This window comes from Urocitellus parryii, chromosome 3 (assembly GCF_045843805.1).
Source record: "Urocitellus parryii isolate mUroPar1 chromosome 3, mUroPar1.hap1, whole genome shotgun sequence".
NCBI classification, from domain to species: domain Eukaryota; kingdom Metazoa; phylum Chordata; class Mammalia; order Rodentia; family Sciuridae; genus Urocitellus; species Urocitellus parryii.
In genome coordinates this window covers 197,412,356-197,438,504 of record NC_135533.1, presented here as the reverse complement: position 1 = coordinate 197,438,504, position 26,149 = coordinate 197,412,356, and the positions used below count along the sequence as shown (strand labels likewise).

Sequence of the window (26,149 nt, the reverse complement as noted above, 5' to 3'; positions counted from 1 at the left end):
GTTATGCTTATGCTGTCTTCTAATAACTTTTTTACATATAGGTCTTTGATCCATTAAGTTAATTTTCTTATCTCTCAGGAGTTGTGTGTGTGTATGAGGGAGTCCAGCTTTACTGTTTTGTGTTTGGATGTCACCACCACTTAGTTGAAAGATTCTTTTCTTGTGTTGACATCTTTTGGGAGATCAGTTGACAGCACGTGTATAGATTTATTTCTGGACTCTCTTCCAGAAATAATGGAATAATGTTTTTTTGGTTGAAGTGGCAGATGATTATTGTAGAGAATCATCATTTTATTGAATATTCAAGCAATAATTGTATAACTATTTGTGTTTTATGATTTTTTAAGTGATACTTTTTATTCAGTTAAAAGTTATAGAAAACTTGAAAAATGTCAGAGAACAAAGAGAAAAATCACCTAAAATTTCATTACCCAGAGTAAGCATTTGTAATTTCAGTTTTATACACATGTGTATTTTCAAAGGAACAGTGTATTTTCAAAATCATACAATGATTTTGATCTCATTGCAGTTATTGATCACTTAGTAATAACATTGTGCATATACTCAGTTTACCTATAGATTAATTTTTACATATAAATGTTCTAATTGATCTACCTAACAACTTTTATATTATTTCTAGTAATTCTTCAGTTGATTTTGGCTCCCTGACTGTTCAGTTGCAGCATCTACATATAATGATAACTTAGTCCCATTTTTTTCAAGTACCAGCCTCTTTGCTCTGTGGACTAGTTACTTACTAGCAGTTCCTACAAGTGGCCGTCAGCAGGGATGCCCATCCCTTGGCTCTGGTGGTGACTCCACTCCTTTCCTATTCCCCAGGCTCCCAGGACACCATCCTCTCCATCAGGCTTTTATTACAACTAATCTTCTAACTGATCTCCCCAGGTCTTCCTTGCCTTCCTCCAGCCCCTTCTCTGCTAAAGCTGGTGTGATTTTTAAAAAGAACTTTATCAATTACAAATGTTCTCTTTTGAGCAGTGTCGGGCATTGTTATAAATGCTCTACACTTATTCTTCATAGTCCTGGAAGGTTTATAGTTTTAATCTAAGATAAAACAAAGTTTTAAGATTCCATAATTAACAAGTGCCCATGTCAGTCAATCTCCAACTGTCTTGAAAGTTCATGTTTCTTTATTCTTCATGTGTTTTTATATATCTTTTGTCTAAAGTTGTCAAGGCCCGTCTTGGTTTCTAGAAACTTGATAAGCTGTTTCTTTATCTATGTCCCTTAGTTTTAGATAACTTCTTTCCTCACTGATTGGGTTTTCTGTTTTATTCAGTTTGTTAGTCCTTGTTTCAGTTGAAGTTCATAATGCCTAGATCTTCTTTTCCCCCTGATGTTATATACTAAGTGATAACACTAGGAATAAGAGTTCTACTTAAGTAGAGCACAAAGAAACACCTCAGAGGAACTGATGGTGAACATCTGCTTATCCATTTTCCTTATTTATCAACTCTACTTTAGGTTTTTAAATATATTGGTGTTTAACACTTTGGGCTGAAGTACTGATTTGCTACCAAACTACAATTTTAGTTTCATATTGAATATTCATAAGAGAAATAATTAGCATTTTGTGAAAGATAAAGCCATGCTAGTAATCAAAACCAGTTCGCTGCCTCACAGTTTAGAATATCCCACTATGGGAGGTCTATCTCCTAGTCCTAACCAGTCTTGGTGGCAAGGATTCCCTGACATGAACAAACCCAAGCCTTGTGTTTTCCATCTATAAATGAGAATAATGATACATACAGTTCAGGACTGAAGATTGGTTGAAACTGTGACAGTGCTACGAATAGCAATTAAGATCCATTGATACCAAAGACCTTTCACAATGATGTCTTCCTCAGCATCTTTTTAGGTCTCCTAAGCCTTTTATCAGTCATAGAAACAAAGTGTAATTTTTGTTCTTATTTCAGGTGACAAATGGACACCTGAGCCAGGAGGCCCTGGAATCCCAGATGAGAGCACTAATCTACACAGACTCAGATCTTATTGTCACCTCAATTATCGACAATCCCAAGGTGCGGAAAGATATGTAACCACTAAGGGCTGAGTTTTAGGCTTCACTGAGGGCTGGAATTGGTGATGTTTTCATTCAGAGTATTCTTTGCTATTCCTCTTGTCTGCTTCTTTCATTTGAGCGACTATGTCTGCCTTTCCAGCTCCCACCTGGTCTGCAACTCTCTCCTTCACTTCTACCTCACTGGAGTGGTGAGTTTTCTCCTCACTGTTTTGTTTTTTTAAATATTTATTTTTCAGTGTTAGGTGGACACAATATCTTTATGTGGTGCTGAGGATCGAACCCAGTGCCTCACATGTGCTAAGCAAGGATTCTACCACTTGAGCCACAACCCCAGCCGCCGCCCTCCTCCTCCTCCTCCTCCCCCTCCTCCCCTCCTCCTCCTCCTCCTCCCCCTCCTCCCCCCCTCCTCCCCCTCCTCCCCCTCCTCCCCCCCTCCTCCCCCTCCTCCCCTCCTCCCCCCTCCTCCCCCCTCCCCCCTCCCCCTCCCCCCTCCCCTCCCCCTCCCCCCTCCCCCTCCCCTCCCCCCTCCCCCTCCCCCTCCCCCTCCCCCCTCCCCCTCCCCCCCCTCCCCCCTCCCCCCTCCTCCCCCTCCTCCCCCTCCTCCCCCTCCTCCCCCTCCTCCCCCTCCTCCCCCCTGTTTTTGATGTTGCAGCTCTGCCTCTTGTTACTGCAGTCTTGACATGTGGGGGTTGGCTGCAGCCCTCTACACTGCAGACCTCTACACTGCAGACCTTAGCTCTCAGTCCCTTACTTTCTCCATCCATATGTCCTTGAATCACTCCAAGTATCCTGGTTGCTGAGGTATCAAAAGGTGGCCATGGGTCAGTGAGTGGTGCTCACCAGGCTGAGGCTGAAGGTGAGCGGGTCATACAGAGACCCCTTTCTCTTGAAGGTGTCAAGATGCAGAGCAGATGTGGGAGCAACAGCCAGAGTGTAGGGAGTCATGGTTCACAGTGCACTTCTAACCCAGAGTGAGTTTTGTTTCTTCATGTGTTTTTGGATGTAATATTATGTTACTAAGGTGTGAATAATCACCTTTAAAATAATTACTTTCTCTGTACTGCTGTTTTTTTATTATTTTTTTAATTCAGACCCCCAACACATTTCACACTTTACTTCCTGTTCTAATTTTTATGAGTTCACATGTCTAGCAGAGTAACTGTGAATACACTACATTTGATGGGTAATGGAGCATTTTCCCCAGTGAACTTTCTATCAAACTATTTGATTATATTGGACCATGTTCTTTTTCTTTGGTTTTATAACCCGACTTTTAGGATCAATTTTAGATATCGAGGAAAGGTTCAAAATTATATTGGAGCTCTTGGGAATCAAGGCATTCAGCTTCTCCTGGTGTGAGTCATCTTATAGGACCACAGTACTATAGCAAATCCAGGAATTAAAGATTGAAACAGTGCTGTCAATTACCAGATTTATTTGCTTTTTTTCCCACTGTGCCATTAATGCCCCTTTTCTGTTCTAGGTTCGTGTATTACAGTTATTAATGTCTCCTCTGTCTCCTATAATGTGTCCTTGTTTTTTATGGCCTTGTGATACTTTCTCAGTCTTTCATGACTTTTGCACTTGAAGAGTAACTGGCTAGGTATTTTGTAGAATGTTCTCAGTTTGGGTTTAAGGATTTCTCATGATTAGAATTTAAAGTGAGATCAGGAGATTATACATTTTTCTCAAGAGTATTACCAGTAAAGGGTTTTAATATGCTATATGTAGAGGTTATGGAGAAGTTAAACATAGAAATAACGAAATTTTCAATGAGAAACCTCAAGGTGAGTACCCCAGCTGTTCTGAAGTCATGGATCCAGCTACGTGGTTTCTTTACTTTTCTCTTTATGCTGTTCCATCTGCCTGGAAAGGTTCCTCTATAATACATGAGGTCCTACTTGGCCTTCCAGAGCACAACCTGCCTTCCACCTCTTCCGTCAACCCTGTCCTGACTACATCAGCCTAGAAGTTTTTCGTCTGTTCTCTAAATTACATTTAAAAAATTTCTCTGAAATGTTTTGTTTATAATTATGTCCTGCATGTTTTGATTTGCTAAATATTTTGTATTGTATTTGTAGTTTAACAAATGTTTATCTCATGTTCCCGACAAGAATATTGGCTTCCTGACAATAGGATTGTGTCTTTTATTTTGTACCCACCTTAGTGCTTAGAATAGTCTCACTCTGGTAGGTACCCAGTAAATATTTGTCAAATGCTGACATTTCTAACCTAGACAAATTAGTCGAAGAGTAATCCAAGGTAGGGCAAATCTTTTTTGTGAAGGTATAGTTTATTGCAGATATCAGTTGAAATGATTTTTAAAAATAAATTGTCTATATTTTAATCTGAAATAGCACTGTTGAATTCTTATAAGTTTTACAGCATTTGTTTTCCTCATTGATTTATATTCTGTAGGGGACATTTTAGGACACATATCTGTTTCAGAATCTCAGAATGCATCTTAAAAGATTTCTTTTTTGTTTTATAACCACAGATTTTGAAGCAACCGCCAGTTAAATTTGATCCAAAAATATTGCATCTACCAGCACATTCAGGTAGGCTTATAAATGGCTTATCAAACATTTTGAATTCAGATTCAAATATAAAATTTATATGCAAATGAAATTTGTGTAGGAATAAATAAATTTCTATTGTCTTGCCATTTGGCTATGTCTTCAGGGCAGTGTTATGCAAATCATAAACCATCTGCAATCCATTCCTGCCAGCTTTTGATGTTCCTCAGCTGGCTCTAGCTGTCCTGCACACTTGTCGATGAGTTTTCCTATCAGTGAATGGAGAGTCTTCTCCTTCCCTTCCCTTGGAGAGCTAGTAGAATTTCTTTGATTTACAGAGCCCTTCTGGGTACACAGGGTTGGGACCATAATGAAGAAATGGAGTCTTACTCAGTGTACTGCTGTGAGGATTGTGTTTGAATAGAGATATTTAAAGAATGTTTGTTATGTTTCCTTTCAGCTAATGAATGCCTTAATTTTGAGTGTACACCAGAAACTTTTACATACCTTCACTTGATTGAAGAAGCTGAACAAATGATACTTCAAGTTGTTAAGCTAAATTTGGAGAAAATTCTTCACTATAGTCATGTAGTATTTATGATTTGAAGTAAATTCAAAATAAAGTATTCAAATTTGAATAAACCAACTAATGCTTCATATAGGTCAACTTAACTAATAAAGCCCCAAAATCTCAAAGAGGGTTGTTTTGGAAAGACTAAAATGAAGCAAAATATTATTCATAGTGCTTTCAGTGCCAACGATTATTTATGAAATATTATCTGAAGTAACATTCTTCTTTCCCCTTTGAGTTATTTATAAATTTATTTTTCCAGGTTATCTTTCTTAAAAAGATCAGCTGAAAGTATGCACATTTTAATTCATTTTTTAATATGAAGATTGAACTCAGGGGTGCTTAAGTACTGAATCACATCCTACCCTTTTTTAAAGACCAAAATCTCACTAAGTTGTTTAGGGCCTCACTAAGTTGCTAAGGCTGGCTTTTAACTTGGAATCCTCCAGCCTCAGCCTCCTGAGCCACTGGGATTTCAGGCATGCACCACCATGTGTGTCTGCACATTATAGATGGTATCTCATTTTCTAGCCTTTGCCTTTTGTTTGTATAGGGACTTGGAGGTAGGAATTCTAGGTGATTCCAGCTATTGTATAAACCTGGTTATAGTGAGCAATAATTTCATGGGCACTTTTTAAAAAATATTATTTTTAGTTGTAGATGGACACTATTTATTTATTTTTATATGGTGCTGAGAATTGAACCCAGAGTGCGAGGCAAGCACTCTGCTACTGATCCACAATCCCAGCCCTCATGGGCATGTTTTAACAACTGTAGAACCTATGGCTTTTTCAGTATTTTAGGGCTGGGCTGATAGAAAGATAAAAAGGCTATCTTGTTTTCTTGAAATACAACTTTATCTAACTTTATATTTTGTTAAGTCCTAGGTTGCAGAACAGTTCTCCTTTACTCATCTGCCTGCCTTTTTGAGCAGCTTTCCATTGAAGTAGTTAAGAAGTCTTCTTGGGTAGATGCAGATGAGGACTATAGGACAATGAAAAGTAGTGTCAACTGTGGAGTGTTTTTGGTTTGACAGTGTTAAGGTTTTCTTTGTCCTCATCCTTGCTCTCAAAATTCTGTTTTATTTCTCATGTTTTCAGCAGTACTTTTTTTTCACATAATATATTACTAAAAGTATATATATATATATATATATATATATATTTTTCCTCTGCAGTTGACAAGTTGTTATTTCTGAAAGACCAAGATTGGAATGACTTTTTGCAACAAGTGTGCTCACAGATTGACTCCACTGAGAAGAGCACAGCGGCCTCCCGAGCTAAGCTGAATCTCCTCTGCTATTTATGCGTGGTGGCTGGTCACAAGGAGGTAGCCACCAGGCTACTCCATTCTCCCCTGGTAGGTAGAGTGAGGCAAAAGCCTTTTCTAGAATCCCTACAACTTGCCTTCATGTGCTTAGCTGTTGGAGATTACAAGATCTTAAGTTCATGAAAATTATCCATATTTTAATTTTTGGCCTAAAAAAGCACTGGGTAATTGGTGATTTCAAGGTGTGTGTGTGTGTGTGTGTGTGTGTGTGTGTGTGTGGTGTGTGGTGTTTTTTTTTTTTTTTGATTCTCAGCTTTTGTTTTATGTAACTTAATTCTAAGAAATTTTTCACATATGCATTGAACTGTCCTTTGGAATATGGGGCCCCTTGACTGGGTCAACCTGGTCAATGCCAAGGCTTCTGAGAGGACATTGAAGGGAGGCCTCAAGGGTCTAGACTTATTTTCTGTTGGCCCTGGAAATATTGTTGCTTGGAATGTCTTGGCTTATTAATAAACCTGTAGGGATTTGGCAGAGCTTTTGAAGTCCTCTTCTGGGAGGAATTACAGTGGTTTGGAGGTGTTTTCTGTAAGGGACTTCATTTGGGAACTAACTTGAAAAAAAAATTAAGTGCATTTTGCATTAATACTATTAAGATAGTATTAATGATTTCTTTTGATAGTTGGTGTATCAGGTGGGAGTGGAATATAAAGTGGCATTAAATGGTAAGGAAAACTTAAATTACTTAGTTTTTGGTTTTACTTTATTCATGTACTCAGTGCGTTGCATATTTGTAAATTACTTTCTTGGTGTATAATTTACATTTTAGCTGTGTAAAGATCTGATTTGTTAACTTAGTCATCACTTTCTGTGCCGTTTCATGAATTAAACGTATATTTTTAAAATTCTAGTTCCAGTTGCTAATCCAGCATTTGCGAATAGCTCCAAATTGGGATATGTAAGTAACATTTATATTTTAAAGAGTTCTTTGTGGTTTTATGAAGTTATTACAAAATACATGTTTATAACAAGTGCTGAGTCTAAATGCAATTTCTGGAGGCATCCTGATTTGTTCATTTAAAAAGATTTAAAAATAGACATTATCCTACTATAAACACAATTCTGGGATTATCTAAGCAATGTCTAGATACTTTATTGACTGTTACTCTTGAGTATTCATTGTGGAATGGATTCTGTGTTTCCTGTTACACTCATGTGAGTTTTCTCGTTGCTACTTGTTTATGTACTCCAGCACATAGCTTCCCTGTGATCTGTAAACTCCTGAGGGAAGATGGACTGTGCGCGCCAGAGTGAAAAGCACATTTGCATCAGGTATTAGAGGGCTCAGGGCTCTGGCTGCCAATGAGATGTAGCCAAATGCTGAAATCTTCTTCTGAGTCTCTGCTTCCTGGGGAGTGTGCATAGGACAGAGGCAGACCTGGATGTGGTGGATTGCAGATTTTCCCCCTGGGAAAATTGCTTTAACTGCTGACCCTCACTTTCCTTATCTGTAAAATGGGGATAGTGTAACTACCTGATAAACTAAATATATGGAAAATCTTTTACAGCGCGTACATTTTAGTGGGTGCTTAATATACATTGGAGGTGTGGAATTTGTAGTTCTTATTATCATGCATACTTATCTCATGATTGTTAGGAGAAACATATGAGAAAAGGGAGGTGAAAGAATTTTGTGAATTTTGGTAGTGGCATGATAGTAATTGTTTTTCCCTGCTGGCAAAGTACACAAAATGCTTTAGGGTAATTAATCATCCTGATGCATCTTCCAATGTTACTCTCCCAAAGTAAAATTTGGTGTAAAGAAAAAGGTGATAGTTGAGCATTTAATATGAGATTTGTTGTATGTTCATTGAAAAGGAACCATTGAAATTTTTATTAAAATACTTTTGTTTAAAGCTTCTATCTTTGAATGGAGTGCCCCCTAGTGACATTAGAGTAGGCATTAGTTCTTTCCAAGTACTGCTTTAAAACTGTTTCTCATTTTTTAAATTGAAGTTTAACTGTAAAAGTTTTGAGGAAAATGATAAATATTAAGGTAGACAAGTCCTCTGATTGGAGCCTTCTTTTTCAATAAGGAAACTGCTGCTTCTAGTTTTGTTCAGTTTTCCAAGTTTGTTCTGCATATAGGAAAACAAAATTAGAGTCACGATACAGTTTTAAAGTTTCTCCTCATTCTCTCTCTATATTGATACCTGTGTGTGTTACCTCAATTCTACTTTCTATATCTATGAATTTGGTTATTATGTGTACTTATATGAGTAGAAGTATGAATATTTGTCTTTTTATGTGTGGCTATTTCTTTTAGCTTTGTGTTCTCAAGGTCCATCCAAGTTATAGCATGTGCTAGAATTTGATTCCTTCCTTTTTAAGGTCAAATAATGTTCTAATATTATGTATCCTTTCATCTGTTGGACACTTGCATTGTTTTTAACTTTTGGCCATTGTGAATCATGTTCTATGAATGCTGGTCTTTGTTTATTTTCCTGATTATAGCTCTTCCAGTTGGAGATCATGGTTTTGTTTTACATTTCTTTTGTGACTAGTGATATCGAGCAGCTTTTCAGGTACTTGTCGGTTATCTGTATCTTATTTGGAGAAATGTCTATTCAAGTCCTTTGCCCAATTTCCAATTGAGTAATTTATTTTTGTTCTTTATATATCCTGGGTATTAACTCTTATCAAATAAGAGATTTGAAAATATTTTCTTTCGTCCAGAGGGTTTTTTGCCTTCTTACTGTGCTGTAGTGATCTTTGATTTATAAAAGGTTTTGATTTTGATGAAGTTTGATTCGAGTAGTTTTTCTTTGCTTGTTTGTGCTTTATCTAGAAAGTCAGTGTGAAATCCAAAGCCATAAAGTTTGCTCATTTTTTTTTGCTAATAGTTTTATAGTTTGTTTTAAAGTTTAGATCTTTGATATGTTTTTGAATTAGTATTTGTAAATGGTGTAAGTTGAGGGTAAAACTTGATTGCCTTTGTGTGTGGATATTGTTTTACCTATACCTATGTGTCAAAAGGTTTGCCTTTCCCCATGGAATGGTCTTGGTACCCTTGTTGAAAATTGTTTACACATACATGTGAGGATTTATTTCTTGGCTCTCCATTCCATTGGTCTAGATCTTTGACTTTATGCTAATACCACACTGTCTTGATTACTGTAGTTTTAAGTTTTGAAATTGTGAAAGGTCCAAATTTTTTGAGACTGTTTTAGCCACTTAAGTGTCCATTAAGATATGAATTTGGGGGCTGGGGTTGTGGCTCAGTGGTAAAGCACTTGGCTAGCATGTGTGAGGCACTGGGTTTGATTCTCAGTACCACATATAAATAGTAAGTAAATTAAATTAAAAAAATGAATTTTGGGAAGTACTTTTTCTATTTTTTTTTAATAGTTTTACATCTGAATAAGATGAGGTGGTTAAGTGCCCATCTTTTTTTAATATTTATTTTTTTTAGTTGTAGTTGGACACAATACCTTTATTTCATTTATTTTTATGTGGTGCTGAGGATCAAACCCACGGTCTCACATGTGCGAGGCGAGCGCTATACCGCTGAGCCACGACCCCAGCCCTAAATGCTCATCTTTTTAGAACGTTTCCTCCATTTCTATGATCAAATTCTCTTCTTAGTTGATCAAATTTCATTATTCTGTAGGTTTGTTTTGTTTACTTTTCCAAGAAGGCCTGTCCGTGGCTCTGCTTCTGGAGTAGTTGCCTCCTTAGGTGTTTCTCTCAGACCCAGTGGCTCAGGGAGGTGGTCTTGCCCCTGCAGCCACATTGACCTCCATGCCACAGTTTGGACTTGTGCTGTCTTCCCCTGTGCTGACTGTAGATCTGCAGGAACTGGGGCCAACCTCAACTTGTGTGTATCTTGTTTGAGTTTGCTTTATTTTGTCTGAACTTTTCTTTTCATTCCAGTACAGGCAAGTTTTTACCAGACCATATGTAGGAATCTTTTTACAAACATGTTATAGCAGTTGCTCTACTAAATTCTTAGCTCCTTCCACCATTTCATCCTTTTCTGCTCCTGAAAATAGGAGCAGTATGGGTGTGGGATTTGTCTGACTCTTCTCTCAAACTCTTTTGCTTTCTCACTTTGTCCTTTTTATTGTGGTACAGTTCACTATAAAATCAACTTTTTAAAAGTGTAGAGTTTGGACTTTAGTACATACAAAGTTGTGCAACCATCACTGCTATCTTATTTCAGAAGATTTTTATCTTCCAATGAAAACCTTGTACCCCTTTTGTTCCTCTAGCCTCTGAAAACCACCTACCTACTTTATGTTGATTTTTTTTTTTTTTTGGTCCTATGCTAGACATTGCAAATAAATGGAATCATATAGTATGTGGCCTTTTGTGCCTAACTAGTGTCATTTTGCAGGCTTATATTTTTTGTAGGTCAAGGTTCATCCATCTCGTAAGTATTAGTTCATATTCATATGCCAGTTTTTGTCTGAACTTAAATGTTTTCATCACAAATGTAACTAGTAGTTGAAATGCTGTGTTCAATCTTTTGAAGAACTGCCATGCTCTTTGCTTGCTGTTCAGTATCTCTGTCATCAAGTTTGGTATTTATCCTGGCTTATTTTTTAGGATTTCTAGTGAATTTTAATAATCATTTTTGAAAGTTTTTATTTTTTTGTTCTCTGGTCTTTCTTCCTGCCTACATTTGGTATGAAATATACTTTTGTATTGGAGATAAATGTTAGGATTGTTTAAAAAAAATCCTTTGAGATATATTAGGATTAAATATAATAATTAATATTTAAGGTAAGGCATTAGTATTATAAAACTTGTGCGCTTATCTCTTGAACCTGTAGGTCACTTCTTTTTCATTATAGTTCTGCTTTTTAATGCTGTTTATTTCTCAAATGCCTGACGATATTTTATTCTTACTTAATATGATTAAATGATGTATAATGTGGTAACACCAGTTTCCTCCATGCTTGTTCAGTGTTTCTCCTTTAAGGGAGAGGACGTGCGTATCAATAGGTGGGATCTGTTGGCTGGTGGACAGGTGTATGTTCTTTTTCTTTCTTTTTCTTTCTTTCTCTTTCTCCTTTCTCTTTCTTTTTCTTTCTCTCTCTCCTTTCTCTTTCTCTCTCTCCTTTCTTTCTTTTTCTTTCTCTCTCTCCTTTCTTTCTCTTTTTCTTTCTCTCCTCTTTCTCTTTCTCTCTTCTGCTCTTTTCTTTCTCTTTTTCTCTTGCTTTTTCTTTTTCTTTTTTCTCTTTTACTTTCTTTCTCCTTTCTCTTTCTCCTCTTTCTCTTTCTGTTTCTCTTTTTCTTTTCTTTCTCTTTTTTCTTTCTTTTTTTCTTTTTGTTGTCTTTTTTTCTTTCTTTTCTCCCTTTCTTTATACTGGGAATTGGACTCAGGGGTGCTTAACCACTGAGCCACATCCCCAGCCCTAGGGTCTCAGTGAATTGCTAGTGCCTGATTAAGTTGGTGAGGCTGGTTTTGAATTCTCAATCTTCCTATCTCAGCCTCCTGAGTCGCTGGAATTACAGGCATGCTCCACCACGCCCGGCCTTAGGGGTTTCTTTTATTCGCTGTGTGATTCTGTTTGTCATTTGGGACTTTCTATTCCACTTTCAGCCCTTCTCTGTTTCTAATTATCATGGAGTTAAAATAATTTTTCTATTTTAACAGATTATTGAAGGGATCAGTGTCTAGTCTGCTAACATGATTGTGATTTATGGAGGTTTCATTTTTTACTTATTGTATAATATACACAGAAGTGCTTCTAAATTTGCTGGTGTCAAGGCTTTTTTGCTTATCATTTCCACTTCTCTATTTTTATTATAATAGTGAGTTCTATGTAATATTTCTGCTTTTGGGAGTGTTCTAATTTATCTTTGTGGTCTTGCATAAAATCAATTTTTAAAATTAGGCCACGAATATGGTCAATAATGGTAGCTAACCTGTTCAATTCAGACTCCAAGATAGTTTCTGCATGTGGATTATATCCCTTGATTCTTACAACTTGAGGGAGTACATATTATTAGTCCTTCTGAACTTATGAGGTAACCAAGACCCAGGCACATAAAAGATGAGTAACTACTCAGGGCACTGTTGCCCCCATTATTCTCACTGTGGACTCAAGACTATGCATAGGACATGTGGTTCCTAGTCATCGATACTGTCCTGTACAGTCTTCCATTGAGTAAGAGTGTTCATCTTTTTCCAGGGTGTAGAGTTTGGTGTATACATGTGTTCCATTAGCCTTGTTGGTCTTACCATGGATGCTTGAATGTGTGTATGCTCACTTTTTATTGCTGAGCTTGGGGAAGAAGTAGATTGAAATTTCTGACTCCCTTTGGCTTTACTTTCATGCTTTGTTATTTGTTGTATGAGGGATCATACCTTATATTTTTTGTAGGTCATACAGTTTTTAGTTTATAAGAAAATTTCTCATTTAATGCTTTTAGCCTTGAATTCTTTACTTCACTTCAGCCTTGAATTCACTTTCACTTCTGCTTCACTTCTGAATTCTGCAATGTGCAGCCATATGTTTTATCCACTCCTTTCCTGCTGGCACATGTAGTAACTTAGTTTTTGATGGTGTGATCATTTTTGTTTAGCAGACATTTAGAAAGGGCATACTTGTACTCCAAGCACTGGTCTCAGTGTTCACAATGGTGAACAGAACAAAGCTCTGCCTTCATTGACTTTAAGTGTTGACCTTGAGGGAGTTAGATAATAATTGAGTAAACAAATGAACAGTAACTACAAAAATTTAAATCAGCTCTAATATGATAGCCACTAACTACATGTAGTTTGTTAAAGTAAAATTCAATAAAATTTAATATTAAGTTTCTCGCTTGCACCAGGCATATTTTATGTGCATGATTAGTGAAGTTTTCAGTGTATACTGCATTGAAGAGTGTGGTCATAGAATTCCTGTTAATACATGGAAGTCTGTTGGACACTGCTGCCCCAGATGTTCTTGGGGATACAGGATGGTTCTTAGGAGACTGTGCTGAGTTGGGGAGGGGATTAGAACCTGGAGTGGCCATATTGAAGAAACCTGAATTCTGAAAATGACAGGCTTGTGAGGGTCTTGTATATAGAGTATTATTGTATATAAGTTTTTGTTATAAACTGAGGACTACTGTCATTATTACTTTAAGTTTATAATTGAAAAGTATTAGTGTTTTTAGGTAGGGTATTTTCTCTGATTTGATTTGAAATTATTTCTGGGGAAATTCGAAATATTACCATGTTGTGATACATTTTTATTTTAGTTGAATAAATCTAGTCGTTAATATTTAATTTTGTAGACTGAGAAATGATTTAGTGTCATAAATTTTTTAAAAATTTTTTAGTTGTAGTTGGATACAATACCTTTATTTTATCTATTTTTATGTGGTGCTGAGGATCGAACCCAGTGCCTCACATATGCTAGGCAAGCACTGTACCAGGCAGCCCCAGCCCTTCATAAATATTTTTGAGCTTATTTTTGAAAACAGATTTTGTGTTTCATATTGTCTATTCATTGGTGAGTTTTTGATAACAAGCATTTGTTTTACAATTGTGAAAAAAACCCAACTAGATCTTTTATTTATTTATTTATTTATTTAATGTTGGTTGTTCAAAACATTACATAGTTCTTGATATATCATATTTCACATTTTGATTCAAGCGGGTTATGAACTCCCATTTTACCCCGTATACAGCTTGCAGAATCACATCAGTTACACTTCATTGCTTTACATATTGATAAACTCATGTCTGTTGTATTCTGCTGCCTTTCCTATCCTCTACTATCCCCCTTCCCCTCCCCTCCCCTCCCCTCTTCTCTCTCTACCCCCACTACTGTAATTCATTCCTCCCCCTTGTACTGTTTTTCCCTTTCCCCTCACTTCCTCTTGTATGTAATTTTGTATAACCCTGAGGGTCTCCTTCCATTTCCATGCAATTTCCCTTCTCTCTCCCTTTCCCTCCCACCTCTCATCCTTGTTTAATGTTGGTCTTCTTGTCGTGCTCTTCTTCCCTAGTCTGTTCTTAGTTACTCTCCTTATATCAAAGGAGACATTTGGCATTTGTTTTTTAGGGCTTGGCTAGCTTCGCTTAGCATAATCTGCTCTAATGCCATCCATTTCCCACCAAATTCTATGATTTTGTCATTTTTTACTGCAGAGTAATACTCCATTGTGTATAAATGCCACATTTTTTTTTTTATCCATTCGTCTATTGAAGGGCATCTAGGTTGATTCCACAGACTTGCTGTTGTGAATTGTGCTGCTATGAACATCGATGTAGCAGTGTCCCTGTAGCATGCTCTTTTTAGGTCTTTAGGGAATAGACCGAGAAGGGGAATGGATGAGTCAAATGGTGGTTCCATTCCCAGCTTTCCAAGAAATCTCCATACCACTTTCCAAATTGGCTGCACCAATTTGCAGTCCCACCAACAATGTACAAGTGTACCCTTTTCCCCACAACCTTGCCAGCACTTATTGTTGTTCGACTTCATAATGGCTGCCAATCTTACTGGAGTGAGATGGTATCTTAGGGTGGTTTTGATTTGCATTTCTCTGACTGCTAGAGATGGTGAGCATTTTTTCATGTACTTATTGATTGATTGTATGTCCTCCTCTGAGAAGTGTCTATTCAAGTCCTTGGCCCATTTGTTGATTGGGTTATTTGTTATCTTATTGTCTAATTTTCTGAGTTCTTTATATATTCTGGATATTAGGGCTCTATCTGAAGTGTGAGGAGTAAAGATTTGTTCCCATGCAGCTACCTGTTTGAATTGCACACGTGGAAATAAAGCAAGTGACTTGGTTGCAATTGCAGCTACTCAATGGCCTTGTTTGTCAGCTTTCTGTTGCTGTGACAAATACCTCATTCAAAAAACTTAAAAGTAGTGTCACTGGCTAGGGACCAAGCCTTTTAACTAATGGATATTTGGGAGACATTTAGGATCCAAGGCATAACAATGACAAACTGGTGACTGGAAGCTTCTTTATTTTGTAAGTTGGTATAATATCCTACTAAATCTTTTTCAAAATGATCACTTTTAAAGTACAGTCTTTATATTCAGAGGTGGGATGGTAATCATTAAATGGCTAGGACTTTTATCTGCATATGTTAAGAGAATTGAATTCCATAAGAATTATCTGTCAGAAGTGTCACTGCACATTTTCTCTATGCTACTTCCGAGTAGCATGGGTCCTGGGAATGTTTAAGGAACTGTGAAAATTAGTGCATGCTGATGAGCCAGGAAACAGGCAGGTGTCACTAAATGTGGTTCTCATCAACTTCCCAATTTCTTTTCTGGTGAAAAAAGTCTTAATTTCCTGTATTTCAAACCACACCAAGGTCTGAAGTTTAATTATTTATAAACTTCATTTTTTGCTAGATGCCAAAGAAAAGCATCATTAAAACTAAATAGGATTAATTAAAATACAAATAATCTTTTTAACGGTGCTCATATTATTTACCACCTATATAGAAACTCACTAGCTCAGTAAAAGTGGAATAGAGACCTTAAGCCAAATGCCTGTGTACTCACATAAAAGGGTTAATTAGTATTTCTCTTTTGTCTCAGGTTAGGGCCTTTTCAAAAATCCATTTTCCGTTTCATCATTAAACCATAGCTTGTTTAAATTTTGTCAACATAATAGCAATACAAAGGACATGGTTGTTCCAAGTTTCTCCTTATACATGAGGGATGGTTTCTTTGGGCATTGTACGTGTGGATTATAGGCCTGTCCTATTACACTGAATTTTTATTTCATATTCTTATATCTAAAGCATGTGACAGCTAGTATTGACTTCCTTGGTCCCAACTCTTCTTTTCAAAGTTTGTATTCTCTCCATTTACAGACGGGCCAAAGTTGCTCGGGTAATTGGTTTGCTGGCTTCGCACACAACTGAGCTCCAGGAAAATACACCCATTACTGAGGTAATTTCTTTCATTACTGACATGTTATGAATGACAAAAAAGATTGTTTTTTTTTCCCCGTGGTTTAGAACATACAGCTTTATGTTGACCTTCACTTAATTTTTCTTTGTGGAATTGTGGCAATTGTAAAATGAGGATCTGGATAGAATTAAGCTCATTTACAACAGTTGTCTGTTACTGAAGATGGTGTGGCAGAATACAAGGCCTTTTTGAATCATTCTGTGTAATTCAAATTGAAATTCTTTTGGCTTTTCACCTTGATTTTGTTTTCATCTTCACCAGTTGTCAGTTATTTCTTGATAACTGATTCCAGTATTTAATGATGATTCATGCACTAAGGATATTTCTAGTATCAGTCATTTCTTTCAAGTACTCATACTGGGAATTTTTTCTTATTTAGTTAATAATTTTAAGTTCTGTGAAGTGAATACTACTATTGTACTACTTATGAGTGACTTTTAATACTGAAAATGGCTTTCTACCTATCCTGTTAATGTGAAGTATGGTCAATTGGTAATGGATTTTTATTCCTTGGAATGGGAAAGAGTCAAGAGTCAAAATGCATAAAAAAATACCAAAGCTTTTAGGGTCAAAAACTCGGGGTAAGGAGGGGGGCTTTGGTAGAACAGAAGCTGATGGTGTGGTATTGGAGCATTTAGAGGAATTATTTGTCTAAGTACTGTCCAAATGAACTTTCTGTAGTGATGGAAACATCCAAGCAGAGGCCTGAATTGAAGGAATTGAAGAAATGAAGTGAACTATCTGGCAGAAGAGTGTTTGAGACAGGGTGAATAGCATTTGCAAAAGGCTAGAGGTAAAAGAAGTGTGGTTTGCCTGTTTCAAGGAAGGAGGGGTGAATATAGGGCTAATGAGACGATTGGTAGAAGATGAAGTGTCAGGAACTAGATGATGTAGATTTGTTGTAAGATGTGATAAGAACTTGGGATTTTATTCAAAATGAGATGGGAGGCCACTGGAGGATTGAGAACAGAGGAGTACACTGTTGTGCTTATGTTTTAAAAGGATCACTCTATTTCAGGGACAGGGTAAGGTAGACTCAGACTAGTGTAGAATGTGAGAGGTGATGGTGACTTGCATCAGGTTCTTAGTCACCTACGCATACTTGCATGTACTTACACATATACTTATTTCCTGGATATACTAGAAGAGTGACAGATTTGCTAATTGCTATAATATCTGAAAGCAGACTCTAATATCCAAGAAGTCTGCCCAATATAAATTCTAATGTTCAATATTCCAAATGCTGTGTTGTCATGGAAATGCAAATGAAAAGTGAAGTGTCAAAAATGGTCACCAGATGGGCAAAAATGAAAAAGTCTCTCAATCCTACATAGTTGTGGTAGTACTGGATAGAAGGAGCTCTTAGATGCTTCTAGGGGGAGTATGAATGAATGTAGCCATTCTGGAAAACTTCTTGGTCGTGTCTTCTAAAGCTGAAAACATTTCTACCTGTAACCCAGCGTCATTACCTTAAAACTCAATGTGCCAAATGACACAAGTAGATATATACTGACAGCATTATTTATAATAGCCCCACATTTAAAATAATCCATATCCATATTCCATCAACAGAAGAATGAGTGAAGGGTGTCACATTCAGTGTGCTAGTCAGCGATGAATGAATAGCATTGAGTGATGAATGAACAGCAGCATTGGGCAACAGGCCCAAGTGAATCTCATAGACTGTTGTTTTAGACACCTGTAGGTATTGTATGGGAAAGACTGATCATATATTCAGAACTATTCCGTGGGTTGTGGTGGTTCCTCCCTAGAAGGGCAGCTCCCCTTGAGCAGACAACCTGGGGGAGAGGTGAGCAGGTGGGTGTTGTGGAAGGTACATGGAGAGGAGAGTTGCCTTGTGGCTTAGTTAGGGGAAGACAGGCTAGAGGCCAAGGCTGTATTGTGATGCTGCCCTTAACCCCTGTGGCATCTTTGTGCTTGGAACCCTCTGTAGGTGGCTAGGAGATATGTTCTGCTGTGATAGGAATCCTCAAGGGTCTGGACAGAGGGCCTTTGCAGGAACTTGGGACCTGCCCATACCCTGGGTGATGGGATCTCCTCCCCTGTGGCTTGATCCTCTTGGTACATGCTTTTGCTGCTGCCTGAGAGCTGAACTGCACAGTGGTTTGTACTGTTAGCTAGAGTTCTTGGCTTGTGCTTCCTTCTCTTGGGATGCTGGGTACGTAGTGTTTCAGTATTTCTCCAATTCTTGTTGCTGTCCCTCTCACAACACAGTATTCCTGATGTTGCCTCTGCTGAGAGGAGAGGCCAGGCACTAGTTTCTGAGGTTCTGTATATTTTATTCTTGCACTGTTTCCCTCCTGGCTTTTCACTGGTGTTTGGATGCAGACTTGGGAGAAATAATTATTTCACTAAAAAAAGTAATACTCTGTTTATCTAGTAAACTTTTGAATTCAGCATATTACATAGTGAACGAAATCTTATTTGATAATGAGTTTACATCATAAGTTGAAATCATGCCAGGTGCTCCTTTGTGATGCAGTCTTGATTATTATTTTTATGCTGGGGATTGAACCCAGAGCTGTGCTCATGTTAAGAGTGTGCCCAGACGCTGAGTGACACCCCCAGGCCCCATGATGCCATTTTAAATTTTATTTCTTAAAGCACTTTTCAGTTCTTTTGTGAGCAATTGGATTTGACAGTTTAACCACTAGATGTCACTCAAACACTGGAAAAATGTTATGTAAGTTTAATAATTTATCTTGTGAAAGAAGCAGATGTATGGAAATTCAGCAGGTATTATACAGTACAGTGTTTTCATATTTTTAGGAGTTTCTTCTAAAAAGCTTGGCTTCATTCTATTGGTGATTTTTACCAGTTTAGGTCAATGAGATTAATGAAATCCAGGATATCCTCTCCAGAAAAATTCATGCAACATCTTGCACATGATTTGAGGGGACTTGGGGACTGTGTGGAGCCACTGGTGAACCTTTGTTTGGCTCAGAGCTTTTGAGACTAGTTTTCTGTATAATGCAGTTGGGTGTTTATATATAGTTTTTCACTAAATCATTCATTAAAAACTTCAGGTGTTTGATGAATTTTTCTCTAGTCATTTTAATACCCATGAATAATAAACATAGGTTGAAGATCCAGTAAGTATTTTAAAGGCATAAGAATCTTACTTTGTTACTCCCTTTGTATCCCACAGTGCCAAGCCAGCCAAGTTGCGTATGTATTTCAGGCACTCTGTTAATGCTTAAGGATTAAACAAATGATTAAAAGAATGATAAGAAAAGTATAGTGGTGGTGTGTATATGTATATGTGTATATATATATATATATAATATATATATTTAAAATATATATATATAAATAAAATATATATTAAAACACAGAAGAAACCAATAAAAAAATCTATTTTGCTATCCTTATGATATACTCTAGGTTTCTTTTATCTCTTCCTAGCTACAGATAAGAACTGGTCATGATCTTTTATTTTATTTTTTTTAATAGATTTATTGGCTTCTTTTCCATAGAAAAATACAGTCATCTTTAGTTTATTCTACTTGATAATACATTTGCCATTCTAATTACTGGGGCTCTTTAAGTGTAATAATTTGTAAGGAATATTTCTGGTACTATGCTGCATATTGTCTCAAACATGTAGTGAATATATTTTAGGAAACTGAATATAGATGCAGAAAATTCTAGAATTGAAAGGAATATTGACATTAGGTTAGTCTCTTCATTAACATTTTTATTGTGGAATATTTTCATAATATATATAAAAGTAGAGTAGAATAATGAGGTTTCATTACTTCCAGAAATTATCAACATTTTGCAAATCTTGTTTCATCTTGTTTCCCCTCCCTTTCTCTTTATTTCAAGAAAATCGCATTTTCCTCACACTCATTTTTTTCTCATGAAAAGAACTTAAAAATATAGCCCAAATTATATTATTACACCCGAAAAAGTACTATCAGACATTTCCCTATTACTTTTGGTACCATTCATTTATTATAGAGAGATTTCCATTTGTCTTAGTTGAAAGTGGAATGTCAAAACTTTTTGTGGCTTTATGCTATCATTTAACTTAGTCCCCTATCACTTGCATTGCCTGAAAAAATTGGTTAGATGTAGCCCCTTGATTAGATCCAAGTTCACTGTTTTGGACGGTTGTGATGGGGGTTAGAATTCTTACTTGGTGCTGTGGTATTTCCCATTGCCTCACAGAGAAAAGCATACATATGGTTGTCTCGTTATTAGTGTATTAGGATTACCTGATAGTTTCAGATGTTAGTCTTACTATAAATTTATCCCTCACTTTCATTTAAAACTTTTAACAAAGATTATCATTGTCTAGATGCATTCATTCTTGAGGACTATAAAGTAATGATTTTTTCCATTCAGTAACTCCTTTTCCATTGATAGTTGAATGTTTTTCTTAGAGGAATTTTCCTTGATCAACCATTTGGTTATTCTAAAATGTGTTTAGCAAGGCAGGATATGTGCTTGTTTCCCTTTATAGGCCAGTTTTAAAAATGATAAGCTCATGCCTTTATCTCCAAAACATCCATTGAGGTTTTTTTGTACTGAGAAATATATATAAACATACACACATGTTTATTTCCTTTGCGGTCATTAGTCTTTTTGTTGCTTTTTTTGGCCCACATCTGTCCATTGAGAGTTCTTTCAGGTTTACTCATTGCTCCTTTTGACGTGACCCTGCCACTGTCTCCAAAGATGTGCTTGCTTCCTGGCAGCAGCATTTCACAGGGCTGCTTGGGAATCATCATCCCCTAGCTTTGAAGCCACTTCTGTAAGGAACTGTGTTTACTTTGATTTGGAATAGCCTGTGAAGGGCTGCTCACACACATGTATGTGTACATACTTAGACTCACACACACTTGCACAGTCATTCTTATTTGAGTATAAGTAAATGTGTAAGCATGTGTGTAAGCATTTATGAGTAAGCATGTAAATATGCGAGTGTGAAAGTATGTAAGGATGTGAGTGTGCAAACGTGTGTAAGCATTGTAAATATGTGAGCATGTATGAATGTAAGTATGTAAGGTATAAGTGCAAGTATCAGTGCGTAAGCATGTAAGTGTGTGTTGTAAGTGTAAGTACACGTGAGTCTAAGCATGCAAGCATCTAAGTGTATGTAAGTATTGTGAAAGTATGCAAGCATGCAAGTGTTCAAGCATGGAAATATATGTGTGATGTGAGTACATGTGAGCATGAGCGTAACCATGTGTGTAAGCATGTGAGTGTGCAGTATGTAAGTATGCAGGTTTGTGCATAAGCATGCAAGTGAAACTGAGTATATATAAATGTATAAGTGTGTGAATACAAGCATGTAAACATGCAAGCATGTACTTGCACATACTCTCATACTTGCACTCATACACACTTGTACGCTTGCATATTTACATATTCACATTATATGCTCACACTTACACATCTGCACATCCACACGCTTACATGTCTGCACACTTGCATGGTCACACACATATGCTTGCACACTTATATACTCACACATGCTCTAACACGTGCATGCTTGCACACTCACATGCTTATGTCCTTGTAAACTTACCTGTTTACAATCACATATTTACATGTTCACACTCACATACTTGTACACTTACATAACCACACGCTTAAATGCTTACACATGGTCACACCTTTACATGTGTATGCACTTGCATATCCAATGTTTACACACCTACCCACACAACTGCGTGCCTGCGCACTCACTTACATGCTTGTGCACTTGCATGGTTGCACTTATGTACTTACACATGCTTGCACACCTAGAAAGAATAGATAATAGAAAAAGTCAAAACAGATAAAATAATAGTCAAAACCCAACAAACCTAGTAGTTTGTATTTTTGTAACTCATTAATCTTTTTTTGCTGCTTTGACCAAAAAATCTGATGAGAACAATTTTAAGGAGGAAACGTTTATTTGGACCACATGGTTTCAGAGGTGTCAATCCATAGACAGGTGCCTTCATTCCTTAGGGCTTGAGGTGAGGCAGAACATCATGGTGGAAGAGTTTGGTGAGGCAAAGTGGCTCAGGGCATTGCATTTAGGAAGCAGAAAGTCTACGCTCACTTGCCAAATATATATCCCAAAAGCATGCTGCCAGTGCCCACCTCCTCCAACCACACCTTACCAACCTTCAGTTATCACTCAGTTAATCCCCATAATGGGATTAATGCAATGATTAGGTTAAGGCTCTTGTAACAATTTCACCTCTGAATGTTCTTGCATCGTCTCACACATGAGCTTTTGGGGGACATCTAATACCTAGACCATAATACTCACCTGAACAACTTTCTGCCTACACACTTGGTCACTCAAATGAGTTAGAGAAGTTGCCTATATATTTCTGAATCTGATAACAGATACAGAAAAATCTGAGGAGCTCTATATCTGCTAATAATTCATTAAAAATCTTTCCATAAACCAAGTTCCAGGCTTAGATGACTCCACTGATGAATTAATATTTTCTTTCTCCCCCCATATATGCATAGCACTATACATACAGGATACATAAAATACATTGATTTCCATTTACATTCCCTCATTACTAATTTCACTTAGCTTAATAAGAAGGTACAAGACAGGCAACTTAACATGAGTGGTAATAGCAGAGGTCCTATGACATAGGTGTAATTAGTGAAAATCCAAGGCACTCTGCAGTTGGGAAGGATGTCACAAGTGATGTGGCGGGTTGGGTATGGATCAGATGATCTCAAGAAAACTACTATCTTTAAGATTATTTGATTCTTATTGATAAGTTTTGAGTGTGATCTACCTTCCCATCCGTCCACCCATGCTTGCCTACCTTTACCTGAGTTATTTTAATATTCAGAGTACAAATCCTTGATCCAGTGTTTTTTTTCAGTATTTTCTTAGCTTGTGACTTATCTTTTTATTGCCTTTAAAAGTTAATTTTTTAAGAAAGTTATGGGTGCATGTTAATTATACAGAATAGTAGACTTCATTGTGGCATGTTCGTACATGCATATAACAGTTTGCTCAATGTTACTCCCCAGTACCTCTCTTTACCCTCTCCTCCTCTCTCCCCTTGCACCCCTTCTCCCCTAATGGTCTCCCTTCTATTTTTGTCATCTCCCGCCCCCTAGCCCCAGTTTCCACATATATAGAAAAACAACATATTTGTCTTTGTGACTGACTCATTTCACTTAACATGGTGCTCTCCAATTTCATTTATTTTCATGAAAATGACATAATTTCATTAGAAGTTCTTAATTTTTTTGGGGGGTCTGGATAAAGTGGCTTTATTAGAGAAAGCAAAGATTACGTAAGGTTTAAGAGATGACCTTGAGACCATTCTTGCCAAAGATGGGTACAACATTGATAAAGTACCAGTTATTCTGCATCTGCTGGATGACCCAGCCTGACTTCATTCTTCTGTTTGGCCACGTTGGGAATTGACCTCACACTTTTCTAGCATGGGTCAGGGAACCATGAATTTTACCTTCAAGCACATGGCTGACTATTTCCAAGGTGGTCTTGGCCTCCACCCAACACTGGCGTAGGGTAGCTCCATCCTCCAGCAGCATGCCTGCCTGCCGGGAGCATAACTTGATCTTCTGGGGTGGTGCCCTCCAGTGAAGTTACATGAGCCTTAATCTGAGTGATTAAGGCTGGTTACTTCAAGGAAGTGGAGCTCTTGGGCATGGACAAAGAACTGCATGTCAGACTGAACCACAGCCTCAGTTGTCACTACAGCAGAGATGGAGTTGAGAAGGAGCAAAGTTCTAAATTCTGATTAAAATTAAGAAAAATTTTGATAAATTTACCTTGGATGAATTTACCTTGAATAAATTTACCTTTTGATAAATTGACCTTAAGGTAGTTTACCAATTTGTTCTTTCACCGATTATGGTTTTGGTATCTTATTTCCCAAACAAACAAACAAACAATAAAACCTTTGACCAACCCAAGAATACAGTTTCTCCTGTTTCTTTCTAAAATTTTTTAGTCTTGAGTTTTGTATTTAGACCAATAATCCATTTTAAGTTAATTTTAAGTAGAATGTTAAATGTGGATCAGGTTTTTTTCCTCATCTAGTCAACAAATATTTAACAAGCACCATCCTTGAACTTAGTAATGGTCTAAGCACTGTAGACAGTGATGAGCAGGGCAGACAGTGTGCCCTCAAGGAGTTCTCTAATGGGGGAGGCAATCAAACAGGAAGTAATAAGGGAGACTGAAAAGGAATGGTGATGAGGTAGAAAGAAACTTGGGAGAATTGCTTTGTTGGAAGGTAAGAGAGAGGAGTGTGTTCTACAAAGGAGAAAAGTCAACTTTTTATTTTATAAAGTAGAAAATGGACATTTCTGTTGCATTTGATAAGGTGAAGTTTATTAGTGACTCGCAAAGGACAATTTGCAAGGTATAAGCCAGATTGGGATGTCTGTAGAGAAAACTAGAAATGAGCTGTCTTTAAAATGTGTAGGAGGAAATAACCTAAAGTTATTGGCCTTAGAGAGGTGACATGTTTATCACTATAGCAGGAAAAAAGGATTACTAAGTGAATGCAGTGGAGGGTGTGGTTGGTGGTGGGAGAATGAGCAGTCTCCTATCCAACAGCTGCTGATGTTGGACTGCATGCAGCAATGCAATCACCATTGGAAATAGCATAAGTGGCACCCAAGGGGTTAGAGGTGGAGAAGAGGTGACACTGTTGTCTCAGAGAAAGGGTAGGCTGCTCCCAGGGAAAGAGAAGAGAGCTCCATAGAAACCAAATCTATGATGAAGAACTTGGGGTGAATGAAGTCAGTCTGCCCAGTTGTGTGACGGTCTCAGATGGTTCAGCTTCTGGGGCCACTCCAAATCCTCTTGCATGAGACCCTATGATTTTGAGTCTTATACCCCAGAACCTAGTATGCCTAGTCCATGAAGGAAGGTTAGTAAGAAAAGCTCTGAGCAAGGGTTGGCTAATTCTTGATCAGTGCAAAAAAAAAAAAAAAATTGCTGAAAGGCACTGAATAATGAAGTTTTAGAATATGTAAGTGATAATTAGGTAACATTTGAATTTGAAGTGTTAGAGATGTCAGGATCTGGGATGTGACTTTGTGGGTGAGTGGTTAAGCTGGGGAGAAGGAAAAGGTGAAGGAATGGAATGATGAGGTCAAGAAACTGTGTTCAGGGTGCTGGTGGATGTCATGTGGATGTCAATGGTGCTGAGTGTAAGGACAGGAACACAGCAGGGGAGAGTTGCATGAACAGGGAGCTACTGTCATCAGGTAAGGACAGTGAGCAGGGGTTGGAAGGTCAGGGCTGAGGAACTGACCTTGCCAACATTCACACATTCTTTGGCAAGATGGGGCATGGAAGCCTCAGCATGGGTGAGTACAGCAGCCTCACCTGCCCTCCAAATGCTTTGTGAATTAGGCTCAAGATGACATTTGCTGCTCAGCAGCGAATGGGAATCAAAGGCAGGGTTAGGCTTTCAGATGATGCCATATTGGAATCTCGGAGAAAATGTTCTCTCATTGGATGGAGTGCTGTCTAAATGCATCCTGTCATGAGGTCTGGGTTAACAACAGTGATGGATTATATATCCCAAGAAGAAGCACTAACCATTATGTTGTAGGGCAGAAGATCTTTTAGAAAATTAGCTGTTCTTGTTAATATTATCTGAAACCTATATCAAAGTAAGGTGTTCTTGTTGTTGGCAATGTGTAGAAATTGAATGCTTTTCCGGAAAAAACTTGATTGTTGGATTTGGAGGTGAAATCTAGTTTACACCTTTTCCCTTTTTGTTGTATTTAATGTTTTCACAAAGTACTTTGTACCCTGCTGCTG

The 26,149-nt window shown here is 37.4% G+C and overlaps 1 protein-coding gene and 1 pseudogene across 1 annotated transcript in view; one reads left to right on the top strand and one right to left on the bottom strand.

Annotated features, from left to right (window-relative positions):
- The window catches only part of Ulk4 (unc-51 like kinase 4), a 539,981-nt gene that overhangs the window by 36,734 nt on the left and 477,098 nt on the right, over nt 1–26,149 (top strand). Inside the window, 5 exon segments of the mRNA XM_077795670.1 lie at nt 1,938–2,042; nt 4,542–4,602; nt 6,309–6,490; nt 7,312–7,358; nt 16,242–16,320. Coding sequence (XP_077651796.1) covers nt 1,938–2,042; nt 4,542–4,602; nt 6,309–6,490; nt 7,312–7,358; nt 16,242–16,320 — 474 coding nt within the window.
- LOC113191775 (ubiquitin-like protein FUBI pseudogene) lies at nt 23,644–24,032 on the bottom strand (annotated as a pseudogene).